We start from the raw sequence: 25,634 nt of genomic DNA on the forward strand, positions 1-25,634 counted from the left end.
AAGCTATACGAATTAAACTACTATTAACTTTTTTGTAAAAACTTAAAGTTTTTCAGTGATTTACAAAAAACCTCTCCAAAACATGCATTTTTTTCACAAATAATTAAAATCTTTGATCTTTAATAACTTAAAAAGTATTGACTTATTTTATTAACTTTATATAATGAATTTTGCTTTTAATTTGTTCTTTTATTGATTTGTGCATTTATTTTTTATAAAATAATTTTCACCCCCGAGAAGGGGCGGTATCCACCCTCAGGGTAAAGGCGAAGGTGGTACCATGTCACCTTTGTTTCTTGACGTATCCTCTAACTACTGACCAATTTTCGTGAAAATCGATGAAGGTTCACCGAAATTGAAGGTAATCGTTGATTTTTACCTTCAGTGACTGCACTATACAAAATAAATTGCAATTTACTGATCTAAATGCGCGTAATTTGGAAGGTTATAAATTATTAAATGATATGTAGTCGCCAAATAATTAGTTTAATGCATTTTAAGTACAACTTTCTCTTAAGCCGGGAAGATAGGGTGGTTTTCTTGCGAAGGGGTTGTAGCTCAATAATCGAAATGCTCTTGATTTAATAGTTTATTCTTAGAGTATATAAGCTATATGAATTATATCTGCAATACGATATATTTTAAGTTTTCTCAGCATCTTTCTCTTAAGTTAAATCAATTAAAGGGTTGTTTGGGGGTGAAGGGGATGAGCTCAAAAATCGAAAGTATATAATTTCAAGAGCTCATAAATAGCTCGTAATTCTGCCGCAAAAAACGATTCAATATTCCTATTTTTAAGTAGTGGGGGGGGGGGCTGACTCAGCCCCCCCCACTAGGGTATTAAATTCCTGCTCAGTGGAACGAGCTCAAAATTTTTAGTTTGCGGAATATGAGAGCTCATAAATAGCTCATAAATCAGGGCTCTTTGTTTTTTAATTTTTGCAAGTGGGGGGGGCCAGCTCAACACGGGTCTGGCAACATATAAAAGTTTGGATCAAGGAAATTTTTTCCTGGCTATCCAATGGCGACCTTTACTTTGACCTTGACCTTCAACGGACGTCATTTCTAGAGTTTCGAGGGTTTTCGGCATTAAATTGATATAAACAGATTACTCATGGGTTTTGGGGATCGCTAAACACGAATATGCCTTCAGAATTGACCTCCGGAGGACGTGGTGGCCAGGGCCACTGCAAGTGACGTCATCTTCTAGAGTTTCGATAGTTTTCGGCATTTAATTGATGTAAATGAATTACTGGAGGGTTTTTGAGGTCGCTAAACACGAATATGCCACCAGAACCGACTCCCGGAGCACCTGATTTCCAAGGTCAATGAAAGGCGCTCCTGGAGTTTCGAGAGTCTTTGGTACTACTTTAATGCAAACGGATTAGTTATAGGTTTTTGGGGTTGCTGAACACGAATAGGTGATCAGTACAGACACAGGAGCACCTGGTGCCTAAGACAGGTTATCTTCTGGAGTTAAAAAACCTAAGAGTAATCCATTTGATTCCTCCATTTGAATCATCCTAAACTCCAGAAGATAACCTATCTTAGGCACCAGGTCCTCCTGTGTCTGTGCTGATCACGTATTCGTGTTCAACAACCCCAAAAACCTATAATTAATCCGTTTGCATTAATGTAGTACCAAAGACCCTCGAAACTCCAGGAGCCATTTTCATTGACCTTGGAAATCAGGTGCTCTAGGAGTCGGTTCTGGTGGCATATTCGTGTTTAGCGACCTCAAAAACCCTCCAGTAATTCATTTGCTTCAATTAAATGCCGAAAACAATGGAAACTCTAGAAGATGACGTCCCTTGCAGTGGCCCTGGCCACCAAGTCCTCCGGAGGTCAATTCTGATGGCATATTCGTGTTTAGCGATCCCAAAAACCCATGAGTAATCTGTTTATATCAATTTAATACCGAAAACCCTCGAAACTCTAGAAGATGACGTCCGTTGAAGGTAAAAGTCAAAGTAAAGGTCGCCATTGGATAGCCAGGAAAAAATCCTAGACTACTAGTACTTTTCCTTGATCCAAACTTCTACATGTTGCCAGATAACCAGTAACTCAGGGAATTTGAATACCCGGTAAATCTTATAATTTTCCGAGTTTGTGCCTCTATATCTTGAAAATCCTTCATACGATTGAGTTGTGCCCATGAGAACTTTATATCAGGATGTTTCAAAGAATATTTTCCCAAAGTATGGACGAAATCCACTGGGACCTAATTTCCATAAGGTTTGTGCGGGGTACTTTCTAAAAATCGTACCTTGTAATCCGGCATACACCATCGAACCAAAGCTGGGAATGTTGTATGTATCGAAACCAAATCCTTCGTCGCGTTCTTCTTGGCCGCATCTGTACAAGGCTCTATTCATATCAGCTAACGTCATTTTGTTAACTATGGTGGCTAGTTCGGTGGGTTTAGCCAGTGAAATAGAACTGATTAAGGTCCTGACGGTCTTTATAGCAGCACGCATTGGTTCTGGCAGTGAAGATCTGAAAAATTTAATAGTTAAAATAGTAAAGGAAGTCTAGACAGTAGAAAGACAAGGACAACTTAACGCTACAGAAAAATGGAGAGAGTAAGGCCGCACATCAAAGAAACACGAAACGTAAAACATGAAACATAAAACGTGATACACGTTTCATGAAAATAAAACAATGCTAAACAAATAGAAGTCCGCATACCAATGAAACGAGTGTGATTCATGCGTGTGAAACATTTTTATCTTCCGAAGGCGCACACCAAAGAAACATGAAACGTGAAACATGAAACAAATAGATTGTAAAAAAAGTAACCCTTTCATGTGATAAACTAATCGATAAAACAAAAATAAAATTTGTATAGTCGGCAATGGATAGTGACGTGGTCGTTGCTGTCGGCGCCGCTCTTTAAGGCAAGCCGCACACCAAAGAAACATGAAACGAAAAACATGAAACATGAAACGAAAAACATGAAACATGAAACGAAAAACATGTTTCATGAAAAGAAAACACTGCTAAACAAATCTCAAAGTCCGCCTACCAATGAAACGAGTGTGATTCATGCTCATGACACATTTTTATTTTCGGAGAGTTTCATAAATGGCCGGACGTATATTTGTTTAGCAGTGGTTTATTTCCATGAAACGTAATTTACGTTTCATGTTCCTTTGATGTGCAGCAATTGCTTTTTAATATCAAAGAAACGTGAAACATGAAACAAAAATAAATTGTGAAGAACGAAACCGTTTCATGTTATGTAGGAAACAAAGGTTGAACTTCGCAAATAAGTCCGGTTATATTTTTTTTTCAGTATGTCAAGGGGTGCTTTTAATGAGACTAACTTTTTCTTAAAAGATTTCGCCCCGGAACACCCATTTTCATCCCTTTAAAGGGGGTAGTTTGTCGTTTTTGCGAAACGTAGCCCTTCCTGTACATCATTATAAAAAATTACTTAATAGAAATATGATGAGGACTATATTTCCTACAATTTATTCCGCGAAAGCATATATCTGTCACACACCGTTTAGCGGAGGTGGCGCCCCAAAGTTGGCAAGTTTTAAAAAAAGGTGTTTTAAAAAAATATTTTTCCCTAACCGTAATGGGAATCAAGAAGCAACCCAGCGGCAATTAATCACAAATAAATGTCTGAGTTTTTGGTATAAGTTTCATTTAAGGGCAATTGTCCATTTTTTAATTACAGGGTGTTAAAATTTAAAAAGCCCCTTTTTATGTATACCATCTGAACCGCTCATGCTAGCGTAAAAAAACTTTCAGCGATTACCCATGTACAGTTACGATCACTGAATAGTTTACAACTTAATTTTTATATTGTAATACTGTAAAATTGCAGTGTCGTACGGATTTGATAAATGTCAAAGTAAAAAAATTTCAAAAAGTTAATGCTTGTCAAAAATTTCGCGAGTGTTGAAAAATAAAATAACGATATCAAACTCATCCAAAATGGTTATAATGAATTTGAATGATGCGCAAAAGCAAGAGCAATTGCCAAACTCGAAGAAGGTTTAAGACTTTAATAGAGGCTTTAAGACAAGTTGCTGCAGATTTGGACGGGAGCCATATATGTTCATATGGAAAATCAAATAAAGATTGGATAATTTGGGATAGATATAAAATAAAAATGCCAGGAATCGACAGGAGTGGCGACTTCTTTGTGAGCAGGCCAAGATCCACAACGGACTGTCGAGCTACTTATGATGACGATAAAATAAAATCGGTATTATCAAACCAGACTTCCTTGTTTTCATTATTAAGACCACAATCCATTCTATTTTAAAAAAAACTTCTTTCTATACTTTCCATTTTGTTAAACTTTGTAAAATATATTTAATTATTTTTATTTTTTAATTTTAAATAACCTATCCTAGGTACACCACTGTTAACGTCACTTTGACGTAAAAGGTGCGTTTAAACGAGGTAATAATTTAAAAAATCGGCTCCTAGATACGTAAGCCTGTAAACTATTCAATGGCCGTAACTGTACAAGTATTATTTACAAATTTGTATAATTCACCCCCACATTTTCCCCGAAACCACCCCAAGAAAAAAGTTAAATATATATAGGTCATAATATGTAGCAGACAGTGTGTTCTTTTATTTGTCATAAGTATATTATTAATAAAATGAGTAGGTGACGAAAAAAAAAACAAAAACTGGAGCCCGCCAAAGCATTTCTGAGGTTTGCGGCGCCACTGTGCCGTAACTGTTGCTTATACGAAAAAAATGCATAGGAACTTATTTGTAGAGTAAATAGTGGTCTTTAATTCTTTATAAGCGTTGTTTCAAAAAAATATATAGGTAATGAGAAAATCGTAAAAACATGCTCGCCAAACTTATTTTCAGGGATAGGGGTAGTTTCCGCAGGGATTTTGCAATAACCATAATATATAAATGTATACATAAATATATTTATAAAAAACCCTACTAATGGAGTAGGATTTTTCCCTTAGATTTTTCCCTGTGCCTTAGATAACAGATCCCGAGGAGCATCATACAACCACAAATGGAGGGCGATATATTCCCAAAAGCAAACATTGGGTAACACAAGAAATGAAGTCATTGATATCGGAAAGGAAGAATGCAAGAAAAAAAATCGAATAACAATACAAAAACGCAAATAAAACAAAAAATCAAAGTAGCGAAGGAATTGTGGCTATCAGAAAAATGTACAGAAATAGAAAGATTAGAAAACCAACATGACAGCTTTAACTAAAACGTATATAAAATGATAAAACCATGGGACCGGATGAGACACCTACAGAAATCTTAAGACTACTAACAGAGGACTACATTGATATAGTAATAAAATTAATAAATGAAATTTACTATGCCGGTGAAACACCGAAAGCATGGCTAATATCTGAGGTCATCCCAATACACAAAAAACTCAACGCAATGAAATGTGAAGAACGATCAGCTTCATGAACCATGTTTTAAAAGTCTTCCTACGAGTGATACAGGAACGTATCTACAAAAAACTAGACGATAGAATAACAGGAAATCAACTGGGATTTAGAAAAGATTTGGCACTAGAGAGACATTATTTACTATATAAACACTCATAGAACGGTTTCAAGATGTCAACTGTGACGGATTCATATGTCCAGTTGACTTTGAGAAAGGCTTCGACAAAATACCACACAGAACGCCATAATACGAGTAGAACAACAAAAATCTAAAGAGATATCTATGGAAGAGACCTATATGGTAGGGGAGCCAAAGCAGGGATTTTTGCAGTTACTCGAGCGCGTCAGATTATCATATGGGGAGAAACCTTGTACCCTGTGAATGTACCTCTACCATATATTGGTTCTTAATACAGGGGAGTTCGTTAAGGGGGGTCCGAAAAAAAATCTATCCTTAGAAAAACTCGAAATCGTCAGATTAAGATAAGGTAAGTCGAAGAGAACACGGAAACATTAAGAAATATCGTAAAAGAAAAGAAAATACTCAGCACTTTGGAGGAAAGAAAAATGATCATATAGGCAGTCAATGAGGGTATTTGGCTCCGAATTACATCATACTACATCGATTTACTTGATATTTTCACAAGAAGTAGGGAATAGCTAAAGAAACAAAGTCTACCCTATGACGATGTGCGTTTTATCTTGGGGATGGTTTCCACCCCTTTTCGGGGTGAAAAATTTTTTGGTTAAAATAGCCACGGAAGAGGCTAGAGAACCCAATTCTAAGCAAAAACTGTTCTATAATTGAATGGTGGGCTGCAACAATGTTGTAAGCGACAGAATTGAGATTATGCAGGAGATGAAAAAAACATATTGACAAGCTATTTATGAACATACGGATACCAACATTGCGGTACGAAAAATTCAGGGAAGGCAAAATGTTTTAGCCAGATTGAAAGATGCTCGCATTGGTCTTTGGATATACAATAATATTGCATTAAAACCTCACTTTGACCCAATATGTCGCTTACAACATTGTTGCAGCCCACCATTCAATTATTTTTTGAAAACTCAATACTTTTTGAGTTATCCGTGGTTGAAAATTGGCCATTTTCACTGAAAAATGACACCTTTTCGGATGGATTTTTGCGAATAATACCTTAAAAACCCTGCATCTAACAAAAAAACTATACAAAATATTTTTGTACCTTATAAAAAAAAAGAGATTCGTTCCTTCATAAATCTTCTAGATATAATACAAAGAGAGATGTGGTAGTTGAGAAGAGTTTGTTTTTTGGTGTATGCTCAAATCGATGTATTCAACTTGAATTAACAGAGAAACGGTCGATTTTAGGTGTATAATGATACTAACAACTTTTGTAGTGCTTGAAAAGGCATTTAAAATGAGCAATATTAAATGTCGATTACATTCAAACTAAGCTAGATATACTACAAAAAATTGATGACTAATGTATTTTAAAAAGAAATGAGAAGTATATTTAACCCCTCATCCATCAGAATTAAAATACATCGTTTTGCTTTTACAATACTTTTAATTATAGTGTTATTTCTATGTCCAAAAATTTGGATTGGTTTAAAATGAACGGTTTTAGAAAAAAATAAGATCAAATTATACAGCGCATTTTTAAATTTTCTTGAAAACTTCCTTTCTCTCCATGTAACTCGAAAATGATAAGAGATACGAAAAAAGATACCACACAAAAATGTGGGGTTCTTTTAGAAAAAAATTTCGTTTTTATTTTTCATTACTGTATCTTTTATCATTTTCAAGTTACATGGAGAAAAAGGAATATTTTTAAGAAAATTTAAAAATGCGCTCTATAATTTGATCTTATTTTTTTTAAACCATTCATTTTAAACTCGTACAACTTTTTGAACATAAAAATAACAGTATACTAAAAGGTATTGTAGAAGGAAAACGATGCATTTACATTCTGGTGGATGGGGGTTAAAATTATTTCTTATTTTTTCTTAAAATAGATGGGTTATCAATTTTGTTTGCAGCATATCTCGCTTAGTTTGAATGAAATGGATCTTTAATATTGCTCATTTTAAAGGTCTTTTCAAGCACTACAAAAGGTATTGATAGCATTATACACCTAAAATCGACCGTTTCTCTGTTATTTCAAGTTGAATACACCAATTTGGGCATGAACAAAAAAAAAACCAAACTCTTGTCACCTATGATATCTCTTTTTGTATTATAAGTGGAAGATTTGAGAAGGCAAGCGTCTCTTTGTTTTTTTATAACCTACAAAAATGTTTTATATAGTTTTTTAGTTAGATGCATAGTTTTTAAGGTATTTGCGACAAACCGTTCGAAAAGGTGTTATGTTTCAATGAAAATGGCCAATTTTCAACCACGAATAACTCAAAAGTATTGAAGGGGTGGGAACCACCCCCAAGATAAAAGCACACATCGGCATAGGGTAAACTTTGAATTAGGAGATAAGTAGAGGCTATTTCCAAAATTTTATTAAAATCCATGCAGTAGGATAGAATTCGGAGGTAATATCCTATTCTTGCTCCCATTGACTGGCGTAATACTAAGAAATGAAAAATATGAGTTGATGCGATTAGTTATACAAGGGAAAGTGGAAGGAAAAAAAAGACCGGAGGGACGACGCATGTCCTGGTTGAAAAACACTGGGGTTAAAACAGTGGAGTGAAAAAACAAGAAGAACTCTTTAGAACTGTAGACAGAGTAAATGGCCGTGATGATCGCCAACGTCCTTAAAGGATTCGATAAGCAAATTCGAATAGGAAAAGTATCGTTCCTGTGAACTGAAACTTGGAATTTGCCAGTTGGTTTTAACTCAAACAGACTGTGTAAAACCTCAAAAAAACTAAATTACTTTTAGTCCAGGGCCCATCTGTTTTGAGAAGGACGTTGAGAGGTGACTCAAATTTTTTGCAGAAATTGCTTGAAAATAACTCAAATAATAATATTTGAGTTATCCTCCCTCTCAAAAAGGTCCGGAACATTGTTTAAATAATTAAAATGTCAAAAAATGAAGGAAAAATTCGATTTTTTTCTTCGTTTCTTGATTATAACTTTAAAAGTATTCATTTTCCAGAAAAGATGTACTGACATAAAAGTTGCGTAATTAAATTTCCTACAATATAGAATTAGTTAAAAGTTGAAAAAATAGTCACCCTTGTTGCAAAATAGCAATAATTGCGAAAAAAACCATACAAAATCAAGTATTCGCATTTTACGTTTTTTAACCATTTATGCTACACTTATGACCTTCATATTTCACCCAGAAAAACTTTATGATACAATAAAACAATACTGTAAATTTCATTAAGATCGGTTAAACAGATTTTGCAAAATAAATTTTGCAATCCAGCTTTCGCAAAAACAATTCATTTTTTCAAAATGTTACAGGACTGAAAATAAAGCAGATAGCAAGTTGAATTTTTTTTTGCGTATAGAAGTGTACTGAACCTTTCATTTGCAATTTGCAAAATTAAAATCGACTAACTACTACGGCGTCAGGAATTTTTTTAAATAAACATTAATTATTGGTGCTACGCGCAGGACAGCGGTGTTCGATTCACATGAAGTTGATTTCCACCAAAATTTCTTCCAATCTTCATCTAATATATTATTTTCTTACTCTATATTTTGTTTTATTTTAATATTTTAATTCCACAAAAATCAAACTAATTTTATTATTGTTTGTGAAATATTGTTTAAACAATTGTATATGTTTAAAAATAATAAACTTTTATTCTCAAGTTAAAATATATGAACAAAGAAAGTTTTTGCTAAAAAAGTGTTATTTCAAAGGATAGAGTATGTGTTTTTATTTTGCAATAAACAAATTTATTTATTTATATCGAAATGTAATAAAAATTAAAATGTATCAATAATTATCAAAGGTCATTGGAATGCCCAATCAGAGCAAACTATCCGGCGTCCTGCGCGCAACACCAATAATTAATGTTTATTTAAAAAAATTCCTGACGCCGTGGTGGTTAATCGATTTTAGTTTTGCGAATTGCAAATGAAAGGTACAGTACACTTCTATAAGCAAAAAAAATTTCAACTTCCTATCTGCTTTATTTTCAGTCCTGTAACAGTTTGAAAAAATGAATTTTTTTTTGCGAAAGCTGGATTGCAAAATTTATTTTGCAAAATCTATTGAACCGATCTTAATTAAATTTACAGTTTTGTTTAACTATATCATATAGTTTTTCTGGGTGAAATTTGAAGGTCCTAAGTTTAGTATAAATGGTTGAAAAACGTAAAATGCGAATACTTGTTTTTGTATAGTTTTTTCCCAATTATTGCTATTTTGCAACAAGGGTGACTATTTTTTAAATTTTCAACCAACTCTATATTGTAGAAAATTTAATTACACAACTTTTATGTCAATACAACTTTTCTCGAAAATGAATACTCTTAAAGTTATAATTAAAAAACGAAAAAAAAATCGAATTTTCCTTCATTTTTTGACATTTTAATTATTTAAACAATGTTCCGGACCTTTTTGAGAGGGAGGATAACTCAAATATTATTATTTGATTTATTTTCAAGCAATTTCTGCAAAAAAATTTGAGTCACCTCTCAATGTCCAAATGTACTAATATTTTTACAGATGCGCCCTGGTCTATTTTACTTACTTAATAACAACTACAGAGCCTGGTTTGAAGTTTTTGAAGTTCAGTTGAGTGACGTTCTTCGTTCCCGAGTCGACTTTTTCAAATATATCGGAGTCCGGAACTTGAATGTGCTCTTTCACACATACTTGGTAGTCAGGAAGACCGTTGATCCATTTGCAATCCTTGATAAATGGATGCCATTTGGTATATTTAGAACCACCGGATCTACAAATGGAATTATCTTAATTATAAGAACTAGGTAACTTTTTTAAGGAAACAACAAAAAGTTATTGGTTTTCTTGCTGGAAATGACTCATACAGGTGCACAACACAAAATATCTATGATTTACTTCTCCACTGTTTAACACATTAAACGCCACGTGAGTTATATTTAACCTGGTCCTGTTTGGACCAGGGGTTCTGTGAGTTAAATATAATTTACATTAACATTGAGATTCTGACGGTGGAGCCTGAAGGCAAAAACAACAAATTTCAATGTGGCCGTTAATGTGTTAATATATGCTGAGATATCGCGCGTACACTATTTTTACTACAAAAGCACGCTTGTGCAGTCAAGAATTCTGATGTCAGAGCATTTCCAAAACATTAGAATATGACTTTTTATCATGACCATATTTCTTTTACAGTGAGAAGCTGGTCATCATTACTCGTTAGAGATATTTTTCTTTGTTTTTATTTACTGTACAAATAATATCTAAAATTCTTTAGTCTAATTAATGATGTTAATCACTTTTCATTACTTGCCGAAATATATTAGATAATAATATGGCGAAATATATTAAGTAATTAACAACAATTTTATAGTGTACAATAATAATAAAGTGATTGTGGACACATAATTTAGATAAAACAAAATCCAAAGCCTTTATTTCTCTATAAACAATCTCGTGCTAATCCTACAATATTTTACTCAGATTAATACTTAACTATTTAGATGGATAAAACAAAATCCAAAGTCTTTATTTCTTTATAAACAATCTCGTGCTAATCCTACAATATTTTACTCAGATTAATACTTAACTATTTAGATGGAAAATAAGCCACAATTAAATTGAAAAAAATAATTTTATTAACGTTTCGACGCCCAAATCGGATTAATACTGTTCAGCTTGTTACGCAGGGGGAGCTATACTATAATAATATTATATTATATCTCATATCGCTCACTATAGCAATGAATGAGCCTGCATACACAGAACCATGATATATACATATGGTTCCGTGTATGCACGATATAATGATATTAAAGTATAGCTACTCGTGCGTAACAAGCTTTCAGTACATACATGTCATTTTAGTCTTACAATATTAAATGATCTATTTTATTGATTATACACTATAATATTGTTGTTAATTAATATATTTCGGCAAGTAATGAAAAGCGAATGACATTATTAATTATAATAAAGAATTATAGATATTATTTTGTACAGTAAACCAGGGGTCACCAATTAGTTTCCCTGAGGGTCCGTTTCGAAAACCTATGACACTTCCGGGGTCCGGATTTATGCTGCCTGTGTCTGACTGTTCTGATTCGGTTTCTTTGTGGATTCTTGTTAAAAAATATCCCCTATACGCTGTGAGCTCGTACGTAGAAGGGATATTTACAAATTCGCGAGCGCCAGTAGTGACAAGTCTGTAAACGATTACTGGAAATTTGACGTAAATGTCAAAGTGATTAATTTAAAATTAAAATTAAAAACATTAATTATAAAAAGTATTAGTTTGTCAAAGCTGTGTTATATATTTTTACCTTAAATATACAATACGTTTTAAATACTGAATTTAAGTTTTTTTAATGTTCCGTAATATCTAATTATAAATTAATATATTAATCTTACCGCCATCTACACGATAATTGTGAAAGTATCCGAAGTACGAAATTCATATTTTATCAATAGAACGTCAAAATGATTAGCAAAATCTTAAAAAAATCGATTATAATTTAATTACTTTTTTGCGTTGTAAATATTAAGCGATAACAATTAAATAATAAATTTAAGAATTACCAGTGAAAGTTGATTAGTAATCCGCCAGGAGCGACACCAGCGAAGCTCACAGCGTATACGCTCTGAGCTTCGCTGGTGGCGCTCCTAGCGGATTACTAATTCAACTTTCACCGGTAATTTTTAATTTATTATTTAATTGTTATCGCTTAACATTTACAACGCAAAAAAGTAATTAAATTGTAATCGATTTTTTTAAGATTTTGCTAATCATTTTGACGTTCTATTGATAAAATATGAATTTCTTACTTCGGATACTTTCACAATTATCGTATAGATGGCGCCAAGATTTTTAGATTAAATTATAATTACATATTACGGAACATTAAAAAAACTTAAATTCAGTATTTAAAACGTAAGTATATTTAAGGTAAAAATATATACCACAGCTTTGACCAACTAATATTTTTTATAATTAATGTTTTTAATTTTAATTTTAAATTAATCACTTTGACATTTATGTCAAATTTCCGGTAAACGTTTACAGACTTGCCACTACTGGCGCTCGCGAATTTGTAAATATCCCCTCTACGTACGAGCTCACAGCGTATAAACAAATCAGAAAACTGCCAAGCGAAATTTTTGGGCAGAAATTGTTTAATATATTTTTTAACAAATTGTTTAACAAATTAACAAAACATCACCTTTTTTGCCCGCGAAAATATGTTTTTAGCATTTTTGGGTCATCTTAAATAAATTAAGGGGTCATTTAAGGGATCATCTTAAATGGATCATCTTAATTTTCGTATTTTTCATATTTTAAATCGCTTATAACTCGAAAACTATCAACTTTTCAGAAATATGACAAGAGACCTTTATTGTTTATAATTACCAAGAAACCTAAAAATACATTTTTCGAGGCAAAAAAGTAATTTTGAATTTGTTTAAAAAATTGTTTCAGCCGGCACCCTTCTGATTTGTTTAAAGGGGGACATTTTTGAACAGGAATCCGCAAAGAAATCGAGTCAGAAACATTGTGCATACGAAAGTGGCCTCACACATGGACTAATATGGAAAGGAAAACTAATAATATCTGATTGTTTTTTGGTTACTGTATACTTTTCTGTAAGTTTTCCTGGTACAATAAATAAACTATAAATTCATTTGTCATGTCCTATACTTTGACCTCTGCCCGCATCGTATAACATCTACGAGCTTAGACCATCACATTTGTACAAGATCCTAGAATAACATTTCATACTTTGCTACAATTAATACGCAACTCCTGGAGCATTGTCTTTCTCCATTCGAACAAAACATCACCCGTTTCACATACGCATCTTCCTTCAGGATCAATTCCAAATTTGAAATCTTACTGTGTTTTAACCTACGTAACATGTCTGTTTACCCTATCACTATCCCAACAAACCAATTAGCATAATTTGGACGTACTAATATGACAACAACTAAGTTGCAACGCAATCCTTGTAACGGCATGTAAGTAGATTAGAACAATATTACTATCTCTTTTATTATTACTACTTTGAATTTGGAAGCATATTTAAGTCAGTTTATGTTTATTTTGTTTTTTAATGGTTAAAAAAATTTTAATCTCAACAAATTCAAACTGTATGCACCCATTTGCACATACATGCCTATGAGCATTTTTACTCATAGGTTTGACTTTGTATATACCAATATTCTGAAATGTCAACAGTTGCAAACCTTTATTTCAAAAAATTTTATAAAAAATTTTTAAATTTGGCTTTCTATTAACATCTCTTCAATCAGACACTGGTCTAACACAAGTTTTCTCTTATTGTAGCATTTAACTACTTGTAACGCCGACCTGAAGATGATCTGTATATTGTAGAGATCGAAACCGGTCGTCAAAGTATAATTAAATGATTGTGAGTAAGTCTGTGTTTCATTACTATATTTATAAATTCATTGTGTATTGTTTTGATGTTATTATCAGTATATTTTGAAAACAGCAGTATTGTAAATTGTTACTGAGAATATTTTAAAAATTAGGAATTTATATTTTGAATGCCAATGAAGTTTTTAGACATCTTCAATTTTGTAGAAAGGAAACTGAGGAATTTAAAATAAATAATCATAGTACAAAATGCTAATTAACATGTTATTTTTTCTGCATTAGTTTCAATGCAAGGTGTTTGTTGCAAATTTATTAAATCTGAAAATTATTTTAATTAAATGCACATCTGAAAAGTACTCCTACTTAACATATAGCAGAGAGGAAATGAATATAAAAAATGCACATGACAATTTTATATTACAGCTTACTTAATTTCAAAATTAATGATTAGTAAGTATAACAATAAGGGGGAAAACTCTTTGCAAAATTAAATTATCAGAGAGAAAAATGACATTTTTTTATGTACAACCTGTCTGAAGTTTGGAGTGAGCTTAGTGCAACTGAGTCTCATTAGGGAGTTAGGATATTCATCTGTTAAGTGAGATCTCTACCGATTTCTAATAAAGTTCATTCTTGATAAAGCGGCTTCGCACACATAAGTTGAGCCAAATATAGTACACAATTTCATGGCCAAACACTAGGTATATTCGAAATTTATTGACGGTCCGCACAAAACTAGCTCACGATCCGGTTGCGGACCGCGGTCCGCTAATTAGTGTCCCCTGCAGTAAACAATAACAAAGAAAAATATATCTGACAAGTAATGATGCCTAGCTATAGGACTATACAAGGAACATGACCATGATGAAAAGTCATATTATTCTAATGTTTTGGCAATGTTCTGACGTCAGAAATCTTGAATGACGTACCTAAGCGTGTTTTTGTAGTAAATATTTCGTAAAATTTTTATTTGCCACTTTGAACACTGTGTCTCATTCCGAATAAAAATAGTAAATTGTATTAAGCTCCATAAGAAAATAGCTTCAGAATAATATATAGATAATTTACTTCTACACAGCTATTCATCAATCATCAAAACAGACATACTTATATTTTATTGTTTAACCTTGTTATTAAAAAATATATTATAAATGTAACTTTGTTTTTAAGCCATATTATACCTTTTTATTAAACAATATCTAGGCAAGGACTTACTTGTGCTTTACGTGACTCAAAGTAGCCTCCAAGACGATTTCGTCTAGATTTCCCTCGAATCTTAAAGGTTTTATTCCTCTCTGGTGCTCTCCTGCATCCTCATTTGGATGTCCAAATGCTGTAAAAGCTACCAAAATATAGCTTTGATGGGTAACGGGACAGTGTCTAGTCACAGCTACTATATCAGCATCCATCTGGTCCACATATACCTATAATTCATTACGAATTTAGAGAAATCTGAGTTTATCAGTTATTGCTAATTTACCTGGTTAAATCCTTGTTTTCCAAGAAGAAAATGTAAATCGTTTATTGCTTTCTTGGCTTTGAGGATACCACACTTATGAGTAACATAACGCAAGTTGCCCACAGACAAATTATCAGTGGCAGTCCATTCTGTATACTCCCTATCTTCATCAACTACGTGAATATGATGAGGAACCAACTCGTCGTAGCCTCTGTTTGATCCACTAGCACAGCAAGCCATGTTGATTAATGCAGTACTGGGCAGCAGATCGAATACTGATCGTTTCTCAACTGGACTAGGATTGTCATGAGTTTGGTCGAGGAACAAAGCATGTGCTACTGACGGTACAAGAGGACGCACGTTAGGTTGATAAAAAGATCCCACGGGGGAGCCACCGTAGCGGTAAACTAAACGGCCCTCTTCGTGGGAATCCCACGCTGACATTGCTTCACGGATGAGAGACGTTATTCCCAATCTGAAAAAGAACTTTGTGTAGTTTATCTAATAATATGCATCCATATATGAATCAATTTACCTATTCACGAAGATATTGTCAGTCATATCGGAATTGGTAAATAATTCAGCTACTACGTAAAGATCGGGTCTGACTCTTCTGGCACAGTCCAACAAATATTCGGCAACGGGGATTGGAGTTGAGTGACAATTATCCAAGCGGACACCATCAAATATCCTGGCGGTTTCTTCCACATACTTCTTCATGTGATCCCACAAGAAAGGACAATCTTCGGGTTTATCGCCGAACCTTAATTTGACGCTGTCACCCCAAGCAATCAATTCACGCCTAATATATACCTGAAAATGAAACTATGCCATATATACTGCAAATAAACCCCAGTAACCATTATATTATGTACAGATTGCTCTGAAAAATAGAAGAAAATATAAAAATATACTATGACGACTGATAATTCATTTACAGGAATTATTTAATTGCGTGGTAACGTCGCAATATAGCGCAGTGCGATTTTCACGAAATATATTTGTATCTACATTCCGTTTCAAACGTTAGAATCAGTATGGTTGTATATTGCAAGCGGGTTTGGCATTCCGTGAATTATAAATAAATCCTCCATTAGTATTTCACAGCAGTTAACAGCCATAATCCTCTGCAAGTACCCGCTACTGGGCAGTGCTTATCTCGGCCCAAGAAACAGGTAGATCTTTTAAAAATGTCCCAAGTCGGCGCAAAGAATAAAACTGCCCGATATAAAATATACCAGCTCGGTTCATGGGATATTAATTGTTACTATCAAATAATTTTACATCTCAATGGAAAAAAATACATTTATAGTAAATACATATTTACCATAATAGGTACATAGAAGCTAAATTAAGTATAATTTCAAGATAAAAACGTAGGTAATTGCTTTTGACTACGTGAGCAGTGGCGCAGCAGTCAATAGCAACAAACAGTCAATATGTCTCAAACATCTAACCAAGCATTATCCTATGTATCAGTAGCGAAATCGATTCCACGGCCAACATTTCCAACGAAGAGAAACTGTTTCTTAAATTAGCAAAGAACTGTGAAGCTCTTAGAGCAGCTGGAGATAGAGACCAATGGAAAAAAATTGTTAAGAATATTGGAAGACATCAAGATCCTCAGTAATGGGGAAAAGACAAGAGAGAGAGAGAGAGAGAGAGAGAGAGAGAGAGAGAGAGAGAGAGAGAGAGAGAAAGAGAGATATAATTCTAAGATAAAATTATTATTATACCTACTAGTGGGGTACTAATACCTACCTGTTAATCCTCGAGCCGACCTGGGGGTTTTTAAAATGTACCTGGGATATCATAAAGGACTAAAGGATTATATTGAGCCGAGATGGGAATACCCCCCGCTACTACTACCTTCCACGGCCGCTACCGTGAAGAGCGGCAACGTTTATGGCCGCTGCGGCTCCGAAATACGCAGTAGTAAATTGGGTAAACTTTGCCGAAACTTTTTAAAATGTGTGCAAAAATTTTATTCCGAGGTTGTCAACAGAGGAACAAAAACAAAATGAGTATCGATTTTTCAGGAACTTCTTGAACTGGTAAATGGCTTGGAAAAAGGTACAAATCGCCTAAGTAGAAGCTGAAACTAACGTGAAACTCTCACTGTTTCCTTTTCGATTGGGGTATTAGAGCATAAGGATGTGTTGTACTGCGAATTTCTTTCACGAGATGAAACAATTAACAGTTTTCGTTGTCTTCTTCTTTGTTTTTTCATTCTTCTTTCCTATTTAGTATCCATTCATTTATACACTGTACGTTACATTGTCTTCTAATAGCTTCACTCCTCTTTCGATCTTTCAGCGTATTTCCTGTAATTCGTCTCAGTACTCTCATCTCTGCAGTTTCCAGTAGTCTTTGTATTGTGGCTGTATCGGGTCTTGTTTCTGATGTATATGTCATTATTTACCATTAATACCATCAATTTCCATTTTACATCTGATTGGTTCTTTACTGATTACTATTGTTTTAGTTTTTTGGGAAGAAATTGTCATATTGGATTCTTTTGCTCTTATGTTAAATCTGTGGACTAATCTTTGCAGACTATCTTCATCTTGGACTATCAATATTGCGTCGTCTACGTAACAGAGTATTTTTACTTCTTTGTTTCCCATTCTGTATCATCTTCCTTTGTTGACGCTTTTGATGATTTCATCCATGATTAAATTGAAGAGCATAGGACTCAATGAGTCTCCCTGTTTTATTCCGCTATATATGCCTATAAGTTCTGTAAGTTTTCCATCTATTATGTCTTCCATTTTGTTGTTTTGGTAAATGTTTTCAATAGTTTTATGATATCTAGGGGACTTCTCTATTATACAGAAAATGGATTACATCTTTGAGTCTTACTCTGTCAAATGCTTTCTTCAATTCTTCATGTCTTCAAACCCTGAAATATTTGCGTGAAGTTGTGTGAAGGAAGAGGCCGACGTGGATACCGGGCGTTGTAAATTGATAACACAACAGTTTATAATGTGTTCTTCGTCCGCCACCTCTGAATCAAAAACGGTATTACTAAACTTTTAGCCCTCCTACTCACCAGATCTAACACAAGTAGACTTTTTCTCCCTTCCCAAACTCAAGAGATCTTTAAAATCTTCAAGATAAATTACTGGACAGTTGTCAACATCCTTCTAGCTGTGGAAACCACGTTAGAAAAAGAGTATATCTAACTATACTATATATTTTGAAAGATATACTTATAATTTATAACTGTTTTAAATAAAATTAGTATTGTCCTTTTCATGAGCATTTTTCAGTGCGTAACAAATGGTAGGAAAAAGGTAAGTCCGTGATAATACACATTTATGACATTTATTCTAATATGACATTTTAGTTAAATCTGACAGTTGTCACATTTTATTTTCAATTTGGAATAAAAACAAATCAAATGTGTTTCTTGCATTTATAAAATGGTATTTTCTTTGATTTGTATAGTCTTATAAATTATACAGATTATATTTGTAATATTATAATCTAATGAAAAAAAAACATTTTTTTATTATGGCGCCATCTATCGACAACTAGAATAATCACCGAACTAGAATAATTACCAAAGTAATCACCGACGTGCCTTTTTTTTTCTGTCACATACAATTTAATGCGTTAGAAAGAAATCGAAAAACTGTGACGCACTGAAAGATGATCATGAGAAAAAGAATACTAGACCTTTTTCATCAATCCTCTTATGTCGCATGATATGAACTTAATAAAACAATAATATTAATCAATACCTTTGTGTCTGGAGCAGCAAAGTTTCTTAAAGGATCAGACTCCATCACCCATCCATTGTGCGCCATCAAAAACCTGCCCTTATCGCTGTACATTATGTCTTCGAATTCTTTCAATGTCTTCGGACTTCCATAATCGGTGAAGTAGCGATACACCAAAGGAGTTTTAATCGTAATGTCTTTGAATTTAGGCCCGTCGTGTTGAATTCTGTAGTATCTAATCCCGGCGATAACGTTTTCAATCGCAGCACTTAAATGATCGTTGACTTCGTCGATGACCCGGTTGTTCAGTTCGTCTAGTTTGTTCTTCAACTGCTCAGCGCACTTTTTAAGCCTGGAATCTTCGTCAAATGTGTCGCTCCAGTAAATGTTGTATAATTTAAGAGCTAGTTTCATGTCCACGGAAGTTTCTAAACGTCTGTATTCGGGATCTTGGATGAGCTTCAGTTCCTCAGTTTCGGGCTTGGAATCTGGAGATTTTGGAGGATTCGGCTGACCTGAACGGGCTAAAGATAAGAAATTTGCTATGAGCTTTTTGGTATCACAAGTAAACAGCTCGTGAATTTTCAGTTCATCCAAAATGCTGGCGCGGAAGTGATAGCGAATAGCATTGAGATGGTCTTCGCTGGTAACATCTGGTGGTATACCTGTAATATAAAAAGCATGAGTATGAATAAGCTCCTGGACCTGACAATGCCTATGCTGAACTCATAAAACTATTTAATACCGACGGTACTCGACGCCTAACAAAAATATTTAATGACATAATATATTTAAGCGGAGTAATACCAAGAACATGGCTGAAGTCGACGTTTATTTCCTTACTAAACAAAACAAAATTCGTATCATGCAGTGATTTTCGGCCAATGAGCCATATTTTAAAACCATTTTGGTTTTAGGAATGCAGTGGGTACGAGAGAGGCTCTCTTTAGTATACAAGTGCTATTTCAAGGATACAGAGACGTAAATTGCGATATTTACTTCATTAATAACCATAAAGGCGGGTTGACATTACTAGTGAATAACGAACGTGGCTCACGCTTACGTATTTTGCCCGTGCTATTGTTAGATATTTTATTATCTATTTTCAAACTCGAGCAGTACATTTGTATTTTTTCAATGCATAGATACAAATGTACTGCTCGAGTTTGAAAATAGATAATTAAATATCTAACAATAGCACGGGCAAAATAAGTAAGCGCGAGCCACGTTCGTTATTCACTAGTAATGTCAACCCGCCTTAATGCTTTTTAATAAAATGCAAAAAAATCCAAAATCAAATGAAACTTTAACCAAAAATTGGCTTTATCTTGTCATGTCATGTCATCCTTGTCAAATTGTATATCCACTTCCTAATTTTTCAGTTGGTCTGTGCCCATTGAATTGGCAAGTACCTAGCATCTTCGAGCAGGGAACCATGGCACCCTTTTAGCATGTGTTCCACTTTATCTATCAACATCGACTTGTAGTCATAACATTTTAATATATTACATTATGTAAACCTTAGACAAGGAAAGAGAGAGGACGAGTAATCCTATGACCAAAAGTGAAGCCAAACCGACACCAGAGATTTTGATCATCGACGTATCTTTGGGGTATTGTTATGCATTGAGTATTTAAAATAAAAACATGAAATGTATTTAAAATGAAGAATTTGTGTACGGTAAATGTTTTATTAAGTTGCTCATATTACGTACATATGTTTCAATACATACATATGTTTTTATTACGAATTTTAGATGATGATTTACTTTATTTTTTATGAAATTTTAACCTTCAACGAACACCCACCACTGGCAACCCATTGTTATTTTTGACGTGACCGCCATGTTTTTGGTGACAAACAAACCAAAAACTGGCTTCACTTTTGGAACGTGTGTGTTAAATGAGTGTTACCCGTCCTCTCTTTTTTCCTTGTCTAAGATGTAAACCATATACGATGATGTTAACACTATTTACAGTGTGCTAGTTTCAAAATACTCGGCAGGATGTAAGTATTCCCACATTTTTCATTTTAACAGTCACAGTTTTAACCTTTTGCTTTAAACTAACGTGGAAATACTTCATTCTAGGCACTGAAGATGTTCTGTTTAGAACGAAAACGTTCTGCAATCCATGACATTTTATAGTTTTAAATAAACGATTTTATACCAGAATACATCTCGAAGTTTTTACTTCTGTATTGGTTTTTTAAACTATGGTATACAGCCAACTATTGGGATTTTCCCATTGATTTTTTTTTAATATCATAAGAATTAATGTAGTATAATTATAATATATTACAATAAGAATACCATAATATAATAATAGATATAATTGATAATAAGATAAGAATCTAAAATTATGGTGCAACGTAAGTGATACTCAAGGAGGCCCTATTTATAAGTAGAGCTTAGCTAAGCTGGAGCTTAAGATCTGTTGGTGCAACCAGACATAAGTGAAACCTACGTCGATGTTGTAATATCATTGATATATACTGTCAATGTAATAATTAGGAAATGTATAAAGTTATTTTATTGAAGTGTTTAATCTTTTTTCAGTATTGAGGAGGATATTATATATATTTTTTATAAATATAAAACCAAATAAACTTTATGATAAATAAATAAAACTTTAAATAAAACCAGATAAACAATAAATTCAAATAAACTAATAAATACAACAAATGCGCTAATGTCACCGCCACTGAAAATGATAAACGTCAAAATTCATAGTACACAAGGTATCAAAGACATGCCGTAGTGTTTATTATTGTTTAAGGTACTAGTACACTTTAGATTTAGAAGACCAAAAATAAGCATTTTTTCAGGATTTTTTTTTCTCAGAACCCTTATTAAAAATGAACATAAAACTTTTTACATATTAATATATATAACTCTTAGAGAATACAAAAAAAATCTTTTTTCATTTATGCACGTACACTAATATTGTAGATGGCGCTAAAGTCGAGGCCTCGAAAAAAAGTAATTCCTATGGCGGACCGTTAATCTCAGGATTGGGATCTCTGAAACAAAAAAATCGTACGGCATTTGAAAAAGAAAGGTCTCTTACGTGAGAATTTACCACCGTTAGTGAAAAATTCCACAAAAAAAGATTTTACGTAAATTTGAAAAAATTTTGTGAAAAAATCGCCCGTTTTTCTTCAGTTAATCCTGGTTAAAAAATATTTATTTTTTGGTCAAATTGTGGTAAATTGTCACGTAAAAAACCTTCCTTTTTCAAATACAGTACGATATTTTTGTTTCAGATATCCCAATTCTGAGATTAACTGTCCGCCATCATTTTTCGAGACCTCGACTTTTGCGCCCTCTACAATATTAGTCCACGTGCATAAATGAAAAAAGGTATATTTTTTGTACTCTCTAAGAGTTAGATATTAATAAGTAAAAAGTTTTATGTTCATTTTTACTAAAGCTTCTGAGAAAAAAATTCTTGAAAAAAATGATTATTTTTGGTCTTCTTGGTCTTCTAAAGTGTATCTACTAGTACCTTAACTTATTGTGATTTCTATGGAGAAGCGGCTTAATTTTACGATACTAATTTCTGTGAGCATTTCATTCATGGGCAAAGATAGAGAGGAAGAACTATACACTTAATCAATGAGTTGAGTATATTCAGTTAAAATAATCATATACATCACTTACCTCTGTCCTCGTACACTCCTCTTTTAACTTCGGAGGAAAAGAAATCAAAAGCAGCATCTAGTAAGTATGCGGGACGCATATAGGGGCAGTTAACACAGTTATACGTTACTTCGGGATGTTCTTGAATCCATTTGCTCTCGTTTGCAGTGTGGTTTAGAACAATATCGCAAATAGAAGTTACCTAAAATCAAGTGAACATAACGGTAAATTCAAAACCAGTGTGGAAGAGCTCCCAGAATAGATATTTTTATTTTGTCACACTAATGACTTTTCGAAAAAAAAAATCGGCAAGGAAGACTATTTCCACTTACATAAGTTTTAGTATGGTATAGTTAGACCCAAACCCAGACATCCAAAGTGAAAGGTATCCTCCAACACCAAATTGTTCTATATGGTCCACATAATGTTCAGAAAAAAGTCACACCATTTTGAGCGTCGGGTTTGGGGGAGAGAGGGGGGAGAAATCTGCAAATTCGTAGTTTTTTACGTTTTTCGTCAATACTTCTAAAACTAAGCGGTTTAGCATGAACAACCTTCTACACAAAATTGTTCTACATTAAATTTGAAATAAAAAAGGCCCTATGCATAACCCTTCTAAAATGAACGGTTCGAAAGTTACGGAGGTAGTATAGTATAATTGGTCCAAAAAAAGGCCTAACCCAGACATCCAAAATAAAAGTTTTGCTTCAACTCCAAATTGTTCTATATGGCCCACATATTGTTCAGTAAAAAGTTACATTATTTTGAGCGTCCGGTTTGGGGGGGGGGGGGGGAGAGGGGGGAGAAGTCGGTAAATTATTAGTTTTTTTACGTTTTTCGTCAATATTTCTAAAACTATGCTTTAGCGTAAGGAATGTTCTATAGAAAAATATTCTACATAACATTTAAAATAAAAAAGGTTCTATACATAATTGTTATAAAATCAACGGTTCCAAAATTACGGAGGGTGAAAAGTGGAGGTTTTCGATACTTTTTATATTTACCGATTTCTCCCCCTCTCCCCCCCCCCAACCCGACGCTCAAAATGGTGTGACTTTTTTCTGAACATTATGTGGACCATATAGAACAATTTGGTGTTGGAGGATAACTTTCACTTTGGATGTCTGGGTTTTTGGTATAGTTGTATCATAAATATTGCCCAAAAAATATAAAAAGTATCGAAAACCTCGACTTTTCACCCTCCGTAACTCTGGAACTGTTGCTTTGATAACAATTATGTATGGAACATTTTTTGTTTTAAATTTCATGTAGAACATTTTTGTATATAACATTGTTTACGCTAAAGCAGAGTTTTAGAAATATTGACGAAAAACTTAAAAAAACTACTAATTTACCGGCTTCTCTCCCATCTCCCTCCCAAACCGGATTCTCAAAATGGTGTAACTTTTTACTGAACAATATGTGGACCATATAGAGCATTTTGGTGTTGGAGGAAAACTTTTACTTTGGATGTTTGGGTTAGGCCTTTTTTGGACCAGTTATACTATACCACCTCCGTAACTTTGGAACCATTCATTTTAGAAAGATTATGCATAGGGCCTCTTTTATTTCAAATTTAATGTAGAACAATTTTGTATTCGCGGTGTGCAAGTACTTGGAAGGGAAACGAGAAACGACCGTGCGCGAGTCGCGGAGAAATATTGCAACTATCTTAAATAATTCATATTGTCAATTGAAATTGTCAAATTGACGTATATTTCATACCTTCTGTCATTGAAGCAGAAAAATTATATATTGCTCCACAATATTGATAAGATATGCAATTATTATATAAAGGTAAATTTAATTAATTGTATTTTGAGTGCAGTACTGCATTTTAATAACTAATTTTATTTACTACATACAATTGTTCACGTTTTCATAACATAACCTGAATCTTATTTTTTCTTCTTACTATTTTTTTGGACTATGGCCTTGACAATTATCCAGTAACCAGGACTAATATAATTGGCCAATATAATTAAAAGTGCGAATAAAAGTACAGAGCGTAGAAATAGGGGTCGCTTTGCCGAACTTGCACGGTCCCAATAGAAGGTTGTTCATGCTAAACCGCGTAGTTTTAGAAATATTGGCAGAAAACTTGAAAAACTACGAATTTACCGATTTCTCCCCCCTCTCCCCCCCAAACCCGACGCTCAAAATGGTGTGACTTTTTTCTGGACATTGTGTGGACCATATAGAACAATTTGGTGTTGAAGGATAACTTTCACTTTGGATGTCTGGGTTATGCCATCTTTTGGATCAACTATACTATTCGCGGTGTGCAAGTACTTGGAAGGGAAACGAGAAACGACCGTGCGCGAGTCGCGGAGAAATATTGCAACTATCTTAAATAATTCATATTGTCAATTGAAATTGTCAAATTGACGTATATTTCATACCTTCTGTCATTGAAGCAGAAAAATTATATATTGCTCCACAATATTGATATGATATGCAATTATTATATAAAGGTAAATTTAATTAATTGTATTTTGCTTGCAGTACTGCATTTTAATAACTAATTTTATTTACTACATACATTTTTTTACGTTTGCATAACATAACCTGCATCTTATTTTTTCTTCTTATTATTTTTTTGGACTATGGCCTTGACAATTATCCAGCAACCAGGACTAATATAATTGGCCAATATAATTAAAAGTGCGAATAAAAGTACAGAGCGTAGAAATAGAGGTCGCTTTGCCGAACTTGCACGGTCCCAATACTATTTTTAACTGTTTGTAAAAAGCAAAGAGTAAGAGAATAAAATGCACTTTCTTACCTTCCAATCTTTTCTAAGCTTCGCGGTAAACTGTTCCACTTCTTCGAACGTCGGCATCTTTCCATCACTCTTCTTGAAGACTGGATTTAATTTCAACTGTTCACTCAAACTATACGACGAGTTAGACTCGCCCAATTC

General features: G+C 33.6%; 1 protein-coding gene across 8 annotated transcripts in view; it reads right to left on the reverse strand.

The window, feature by feature from the left end:
* LOC126880072 (glycogen debranching enzyme) overlaps positions 1-25,634 on the reverse strand; it is a 124,430-nt gene that overhangs the window by 44,708 nt on the left and 54,088 nt on the right. For all 8 annotated transcript variants that reach the window (XR_007696394.1, XR_007696393.1, XR_007696392.1 and 5 more), the window contains 8 exons: positions 25,497-25,634; positions 22,733-22,913; positions 19,092-19,735; positions 15,881-16,158; positions 15,367-15,820; positions 15,102-15,310; positions 10,062-10,265; positions 2,267-2,496 (listed from right to left, as the gene is read on the reverse strand). Coding sequence is in view for 4 of the 8 variants with exons in the window: in XM_050643733.1 (XP_050499690.1) it covers positions 2,267-2,496; positions 10,062-10,265; positions 15,102-15,310; positions 15,367-15,820; positions 15,881-16,158; positions 19,092-19,735; positions 22,733-22,913; positions 25,497-25,634 (2,338 nt within the window). In the remaining 4 variants the exon portion in view is untranslated. The remainder of the gene's footprint in view (positions 1-2,266; positions 2,497-10,061; positions 10,266-15,101; positions 15,311-15,366; positions 15,821-15,880; positions 16,159-19,091; positions 19,736-22,732; positions 22,914-25,496) is intronic.

This window comes from Diabrotica virgifera, chromosome 2 (assembly GCF_917563875.1).
Source record: "Diabrotica virgifera virgifera chromosome 2, PGI_DIABVI_V3a".
Lineage (NCBI taxonomy): Eukaryota > Metazoa > Arthropoda > Insecta > Coleoptera > Chrysomelidae > Diabrotica > Diabrotica virgifera.